At 39.1% G+C, this 8,797-nt stretch overlaps 1 protein-coding gene across 1 annotated transcript; it reads left to right on the top strand.

The window, feature by feature from the left end:
• Positions 1–5,565: 5,565 nt before the first annotated feature.
• On the top strand, positions 5,566–7,554 carry snrpd2 (small nuclear ribonucleoprotein D2 polypeptide). Its single transcript, XM_072695256.1, has 3 exons — positions 5,566–5,675; positions 6,410–6,589; positions 7,086–7,554. Coding segments are annotated over exons 1-3 (357 nt in total). The 5' UTR covers positions 5,566–5,673; the 3' UTR covers positions 7,261–7,554.
• The last annotated feature ends 1,243 nt before the right edge of the window (positions 7,555–8,797 follow it).

An 8,797-nucleotide genomic window follows, 5' to 3' on the forward strand; every position in this document is an offset into this window, starting at 1 on the left:
GCAATGACCTTTTGTGTCTTGCCCTCCTTGTGCAAGGTGTCAATGGTTGTCTTTTGGACAACTGTCATTTCAGCAATCTTCCTCATGATTGTGTAGCCAACAGAACTAGACTGACCATTTAAAGGCCTTTGCAGTTTTTGAGTTAGAGTGTGGCATCAGGTGTCTTCAATATTGAACCTTTTCACAAAATTCTAATTTTCTGAGATAATGAATTTGAGGTTTTCATTAGTTGTCAGCTATAACCATCAAAATTAAAAGAAATAAACACTTGAAATATATCAGTTTGTGTGTAATGAATGAATATAATATACAAGTTTCACTTTTTGAATGGAATTACTGAAATAAATCAACTTTTTCATGATATTCTAATTTTATGACCAGCACCTGTATATAGCAGACAGCAGCCTCATTGCAGCATTACCTTAAAATATCCAAGTATGAATTTTGCTTTTGTCTCTTATATATATAATGTATGTGAAATTAAATGTTTTGTGCAAAACTCTTCTGTTGTTTCTTGATTGAGATTGCACAAGAACTAGTTAAATACACCAACAATGTAGAACTGTGTGTGTGTGTAGAGTTCTACAGCATATTTCAAAAACTCAGCAGCATGTTCACTGTATTTCAAATATGATGCTATAGAAAGTAAACAGTTCTTTATTAAGACACTGTGAAAGTCTGCTCTGCACCTGCTCAAAATGCCCTCTTTATTCATCTACACCAACGCAAACGTAACTTCTGACTCTCCTCTCTCTGAGCTAATCTGATCTGTGTTCAGATGGAATACTCTTTGTCTAATCAACTGACAAAGAGTATTCCTGCTACGACAGGGTGCACACACACATCAAAATGACCACGCACACATATACAAGAGGGTTTGGGCTCCATTTACTTTAATCTTGACTTTAATCTGATTAACCCTTAAACTGCAATGTTGCACAAAAACACATGGAAGTGAAATACTAAAGCCTTAGTAAAATACTTCACCCTTATTCTAGTCCCTTCCATCAGAGCTTCACTGGGTTAAGCCTAACACCATGTTCAGTTTAACACTACATTTATAGTCCACTGTCTTAAACACTCAGTCAGACCTACGGGTAAAATGACTATATAATACTATACTATACTATAATGAAATACTACAAGAACAGATAAACCCTAATAACTTGCATCTAATACCTACAAGTTGGGCCCATGCCACCCCCTTCATCCATATACCAGCCACTGCACACCATTTACCAATGCTCGAACCCTGCACTCGTTCTCCTCGGGCACAAACCTAATTACCCTGCTACCACAAATCTAGGCATGTCGTCGACCTCATGCCTCTACGTGTAGCGACCCTGTGACAAACTACCCTTTACATGCTGTCTAAATGTGTTTCAGCATTCCATTCGCAACCCATCGTTTACGACTTGGATCTTCACCCACCCACTGCCCATGAGTTTGCAGTGTTGGGAGGACTGGGAAGTAGCTCCTAGTACAAAATTCATACGACTCCCAAAGCTCTAGCCAGGTGATTCTTTGCTTTTCTATGCTCTCCTATTTCATCCACTGCTCTTCTAACTTATTAATAGGGCATGTTAATGTATAACACGCAGGTGCTTCACAATTTGAAATAAAACAGTAAAAAAACAACAGCTACATAAAAACTGTAAAATAATAAAAGGTTATTACCCTGCGGAAAAAAATGCTACAGACCAGCAAGATGTATTTTTTGGTGGTGACCAGCGTTTTGTTTCAGGTCTTAAATTCACGTTCCTCCATGTCTACATTTCTTTACAAGGACTTGGCAAGTTCGACTCGCAAGTACAAACTCCCGAGGACTGGGGCGCTTTTAGTAATTTTGCAATTGGAGCAGCAGCGTGGTGCGTAATGCATTCTGGGATATTTGGCAGTGCCAAGTCCACACAAGTCACATCCTGATGCATTCTTGATAACACAGGCAGCACAAGAACACATTTGGGCATTTGGACTGTACTTGGCTAGATGCTAGACTTTTGAATGAAATAGGGCTTCTGTACTGATGACATTTCAGAAGTCCAAAAGAACACAAATACAGACGCAGATTGAGAATCGGCCTTACTCTCTCACTCTAGTTGCTCTAGGATTCAGTCTGAGAAAGATGTTTGTCTGGTTTTAATCAAAAGATGCCTCGCCCAACTGTGTGGGTGTTTAGATGGAGATAGAGATAAAGAAATAGAGTCACTGTGTACAGAAAGCTTTTGTACAGTGGCTGTTGCCGACCTGTGGTGTTTCCTGAGAAGGCTAGTGACCAGCGGGAGCTGGTCTTTGCTGGGGAGGCTGGTGACCAGCACATGCTCATATTTGCTTGAGATGCTGGTGACCAGAACATGTTGATCGTTGCTGGGGATGCTGGTGACTAGTACATGCTGACCAGTTAAACCAGCAAGATCTTGACCATCACCACACCAGCACTAAGCTGGACCAGCTTGGACTAGCATGGATTTGCTGGCCTCAGCTGATCTGTCAGCAGAGAAAGAAATTAAACAACACAGGATGTCTGAACTAAAGTCACCATCTGGAATTATGGTAAATAGGTCAATACCAGTATACTGTTCCTTTGGGTCTTCGTAACTTACATAATTGACTTATGATTTTTCATTCTTTTCACTATGCATCATATTTTTAAGACTTTAAACTATACAGAAGACATATGTGTCAAGCCAGTCTGAATTTTGACAACCACAAGTCGTGCCCATCATGTCATACACAAACACAGTATCCACAAATGATGTTTCTAAAGCACTGTAGAACCCATAGTCATTTTACAGAAATACTGTAATTCACATGGCCCTTCAAATGGTTACAATGGTTTGTTTAGCTGTGATGAATTACTGATTCATTTTAAATAAAACATGAAGATGATGGAGCAGACAAGGCCATGACAGGGGTCCAGAAAGTGACAGCAAAGACAGGGAGCTAATAAAGTAAGATAATAATGTCAGATATTACATTACTGATGCAGAAGTAAACAGTTGTGATTTCATCAGAACATTTAATTGACTTTGCACTAAAAATCTTATTAATTAAAATGGCAAGATTTGCTTAACTCTGCCATGCCGGTTCTGACTGCAGCACAACCTTTTGGACAGCATCCATTTCTGACACAAATGCACAAATGCACACACACAAGCTTGTATGCTCCCTATAGAGAGGTATTGCCAATAGAACTCTCTGGAGCAGTTTAACATCAACCTATTGGCATGCTGACCATGTTTTTGGATGAGTTGGGGAGTTTGGTGAGAGGTGGGGGTTGATCATTCAACATCCTGACCTCACTAATGCTCTTGTCACTGAATGCAATCAAATTCTCATCCTCACAGCAGTGCACCAAGCAGCGTGGAAAGCCTTCTCTGGAAAGGGAGTGTGTGGTTCAGCCATAATGCAGTGAATCTACCCATCATTATACCAGCACCTGTCATCTTTGGTAAACTGTGGTGCATGCATTTCACTTTAATGCTGTTTTCAACATCATCCAATATTACGGCAGGTTATTTTTTTCTTTCAGAATTAACCGCACACACCACTCCCTAATGTGTCCTGACTTAATGGCATCAGTTCAAATCAAATGGGATGCCAATTTAAACAATAATTTTAAAGGCTCTTAGGAATTATGCTTGTATTTGTGATTGTAACAACAACTAGAACAACAACAAAAAGTCTCTCTCCCATCCATCATAGACATTTATACCACCCGCTGTATCCACAAAGCAACCAGCATTGTGGAAGACCCCACCCACCCTTCACACAAACTGTTCTTCCTGCCATCGGGAAAAAGCTACCGCAGCATCCGGTCCAACAAGACAACACTGCCACAGCTTTTTTTTCACAAGCCATCCAACTTCTCAACTCCAGAGACTAAATGCATGGACTCCTCCATACACACACACTCATTCACCCAAGATGTAAATCCAAGACAATGTAAAAGCATTGCACTACATTCTACTTCACTACATCACTGGACTTATAGTTGTCACATAGATTGCACATAAATTTAGAAAAATAGCTGCTAGAGTACCGCACTAACCAATGCTGCACTCTACAGTTTTTAACATGCACATTTTATTTGCACAACCCTACTTCCCACTACTGTCTCAGATGTATTTATATGCCTGTACACTTTCTAGTCTGCACTCTGTGTATTGTATGTGTCTGTATGCACCTGTCTGCACTGTGTTGTGTGCTGCCCCATGGTCCTGGAGGAATAGTTGAAATGACAATAAAGCCTCTTGACTGGACTTCAAGTCAATATGACTTTGTTTTGTTTCAAAAACAAATTTGGATTTTTTGAAAATTATTTAATTACCTTGATATTTTATTACAGCAGGATGGACCTCTTAAGATTGACCTCAGTGAAGTATGAAAAACATTAAGTGAAATTCAAATGATTCATTTCTTTATATGCAGCAAGTGTCTTCAGTCCCTTGAAAAAACAGCCTGCAGGTTGTGATGTCACTCACGTCAAAAAGTTACTTTCTTAAAGGGGCGATCATCCCTAGATGACAGGGTGGACAGGATTCTTGGACATGTTTAAATAGCTTAATATTTTTATGAAAATAGCTAAGCAAATAATTAAAATGTCTGTACTATTATTTAACAAATATTTTTTTAAAACTTAGCACTAGCACTTAGCACTAATATGATTAATGTAACGAGACAGGACTTGATACGGACGTGACAAAAAATCCATCTACACTTCAAAGATCCCTGTATAAAATGTGCAGAAAGTATTTTTAATTGCAGGTTAAATTCCTCTGTATGTGTAATAATTTGTTCATTCACGGTAAAAACGGAATAATATACTGTTACTACGGACTGCGGACACAAAAGGTGCGATATATTGATACTGATCCAAATACGAGTTCCTGAATTGAAAGTTGCACATGAATAGCCCTTAATGTCGTAATATCTAGAGGGAAATTCGGAGATAATTTTGATAACAGAGTTCCCGAGTTGAGGTGACTTTCAAACTTGTAGCATGGCGAAGAAAACAGAATCAGCTTTGGATGGCACATGTTCCTTTAACAGTGCAGCTGTTCATGGTTGTCTGTGCACATCACTTTAATATGTATTCTGTGTGCATTTAACTTGCTATAGAATAAAGCTATTTATCGTTCTTTCTGCAGCAAACGGACTACTTGCAGTGCAAATCATTAACGTTGCGTTAGCCGCCACTTTTCGTACCATTCCGACAACAAAGCACTTGAACGTGACGTGCTCGTAATTCCGACTTCACAAATGGAAAGCGGGATCTTCAAACTAGCACGTGAAGGCAGCATAAATGTGCAGGGCAGGGCGCCTGCAGGACCCAACGAGTGCAAGCACTAGTGTTGAGAAACACTGCTCTGAATTCCTGAAAAACTTTATTCTGTTTTTATATTTTTAACATTTATGTTGAAATTCGTAAACATCCCCTTATTAAATTCAATATATAGTCTAATAATATAACATGAATTAAAACTAAAACAACGTTCCAGACTTTTATTCGCAAAATGATAATAATAATAATAAAAGTCCCTCCGGCCGGAAGCGGCGCCATCACACTGCGTTTTATAAACGTGAGCAGCGCAGAGTCTGACCCGAGGTCTGAAACTCAATCACACAACAATCAATTAAAAATCAGGTTAAAGCAGGACTTAGCGCGAAGTCATGTAAGTATAACCATCATTAACTCATTTTACTGTTAGATGAGTGTTTTAAGATGCTGTGCGCTCATTACAAAGGTTAAATCCGCGAGCTGAGCGAGTGGCTCGTTAGCTAGCTATCTAGCTAGAAACACCAAAGCAGCAGCAAACACGTTAAAATCTTAAATAACTTGGGTCTTTTAAGGCTTGACCATCATAAATGGTCCCAGGTAATACAGAATGACTCTTTACTTGAGACTAAATGAGTTTTAAATATGTTAATTTCTTGTCATTGATATTTGTCGTAAATAATCGGTGACCGTGTATAGTGGTTGTTACTCTTCCGTGAAATTCAGTGTAATCTAGTTACGAGTTATATACGACTTATTACTGGAAGTGTCCCTTTAAGATATTAATGACAATACCAATAGAAAATGAACTTCGGCTTATTTGAGTTCACAAGTTTTTTTTTGGTTTATTATTTTCACTATTTTCACAAGATGATAGTCTTTCACGAAAACTGAAAATCCCCCCCCCCCCTTTTTTTTTAGTACTTTCTTTTCTGACAACATTACGATGTTGTCAGAAAAGAAAGTACTAAAAAAAAAAAAATTTCACGTAATGTTACAAAGACACATTAGTATGACTGAAGGCACCTAAACATAACATTTATTTACTCATCCTTTTCCAGATTATCAGGGCAAAGGTAATGCATGTAAAAACGTGAGGTCTTAAACCTATCCATTTGTCCATCTTTTCAGGAGTCTCCTAAACAAGCCAAAGTCTGAGATGACTCCAGAGGAGCTTCAGAAGCGAGAAGAGGAGGAATTCAACACCGGGCCGCTGTCTGTCCTCACACAGTCTGTCAAAAACAACACACAGGTCCTGATTAACTGCCGCAACAACAAGAAACTGCTGGGCCGAGTAAAGGCTTTCGACAGGTATGATACTGTGTGTTGTCATATTGTTTAAATCTCCATTTTGACGTAGATTAGCAACTCTAAAGCCAGGCTAAAGTACAGCTTCTGAACATAGCGGAGGTATTGTCACACACTGTTGATGTAGGTCAGTGAAACTTCCAAAGGATGTTTTAGACACAGATTGATTAGAAATGTATTTTAGATGTAAATCTAGTTGAGTTTGATGGGCTCATATTTGCTGTTTAATAAATGTGCTGATCAAAAAATGGATCAGAACCTTAAAAGCTGAGGCCCGATCCATTAAACATGCCTTGATCGGCCCCTGATCCTGAGTCACTGGAACGAATTAGAACATCCCTAGTGTATTCATAACTATTTGGTGTAATAAGTTTCTGAGGGAGCTTTTAGAGGTTCAGACATCGTTACTTTTTATTATAATTATTTTTCAAGATTTGCGACAGGTGCACTGGTGATGGAGTCATTGGGTTACCGTCCCTAACTGTTTCTTTGGTTTCAGGCATTGTAACATGGTCCTGGAGAACGTGAAGGAAATGTGGACGGAGGTGCCCAAGAGTGGAAAAGGCAAGAAGAAGTCCAAACCGGTCAATAAGGACCGCTACATCTCCAAGATGTTTCTGAGAGGAGACTCTGTCATCGTGGTTCTGAGGAACCCTCTCATTACCGGCAAATAAGACTGTCCACGTTTACAGCGCAGGTCCAGTGCAGGCAGCTGCAAAACCAGCCCAGCCTGAATGCTTCACTACCTCAGTGTTGAGGTGAAAGTGCTGATGAAGCTCAGTGTTAGGGGGTTGGGTTGGAGGTTTGAGGGTGTCTGGGTGTATTACAGTGAGGGACAGGTTATCTGCACTAGTTAGACGTGTGTTGTAACAGGGCTGTTAATGTGGGGGTGGGGCTGTGATGGGAAAAACATCCAAATTGACACAGCCATGATGGAAGAGGATTGGATATGTCAGGACTTATTTTGGGGTGGGTGGGGGGGTGTTATGTAAAATGATGGTTGTTTTTGTTTGTTTTTTTTTCTCTGTAGGACATATTTTTGACTAATTTGTCTTCTGAATAAAGTTTTGTACTCACAGAAACTGTCTTTGTCACTGACATTATTGTTATCTTAGTGGAATTTGCACCCAAACGTTTAGAGTACAGTAAGTAGTTAATTTCACATTTTTACACATTTCTCTTAAGATATTTATTTTTTCTTAGTTCTTGCATAATGTTCATTAAGCTTCCATAACCACCAAAATGTATATTTCTGATAGTTCTCTACACAGCCCTCTACCAAAAGTGCTAAACTGGAATTCCAAAGTGTATGCGTGATTGAATGAAACGCTCAGTTCTAGAGAAACTTACCCTGCCAGAATTGTTCACAGTGGTGGTCATCTGAACCTCTAAAAGCTCCCTGACAGTTGGTTATTACTTCACATGGTTACTAATACACTACCTGATGCTGGAGACTCTTTGGCTCTAAAACCACACATTCCCATAGTAGAGCTGACACAGATGATCATTTCAGGATGGGACTTTGAGTTTTGATGTTTATCTGAACTCTTAACTTGACTTCATTAATGAATATTAATTAAAAGCAAATGACCTGAATGTCACTCCATATCCTGAACCTCCTTCACAGGCTTAAATGCACAGAGAAAAGGGTGGTTTTATTTTTTTTGTATTTTTTTTGTTACATAAAGCATGTTGGACATACATCATCCTCTCCATTCCAAAACAAAGACAAACAAAGAATTTGTCTTTAACCTATCTGTGCAGTTATACCCCCCCACACAGTGGCACAGTAAGCACACATGCCCAGAGCAGTGAGTAGATAGTCTTTATGGCAGGGAGCAGAGGTTAAGAGCCTTGCACATTTCATTCTTCCTGGGTCAAGAACTTCACTGCATTGGAAATGGTACAGGAGCTTTAGTTTTCTGTTTTTGACATTTCATACTTTATACATTACATTATACACTACATTTTAGTCAAATGTTTGTGGACACATCTCCAATAGCCAAACTTACTGGATGAGTTTTTGCCCCAAACATTTTGGCAAATGTTTTTTGGTGTTTTTTTTGTTTGTTTGTTTGTTTTTTGCTTTGCAAGCACTAGTATTTCCTCACTCAGGGCTCACTTTTTCTCTGTCCTTCTCAATATTACTGTATGACTCTAACACAACTCTAACACTATAGTACTAGAGTCCCAGATTTGAGTAAAAGTACA

Source organism: Salminus brasiliensis, chromosome 13 (genome assembly GCF_030463535.1).
Source record: "Salminus brasiliensis chromosome 13, fSalBra1.hap2, whole genome shotgun sequence".
Lineage (NCBI taxonomy): Eukaryota > Metazoa > Chordata > Actinopteri > Characiformes > Bryconidae > Salminus > Salminus brasiliensis.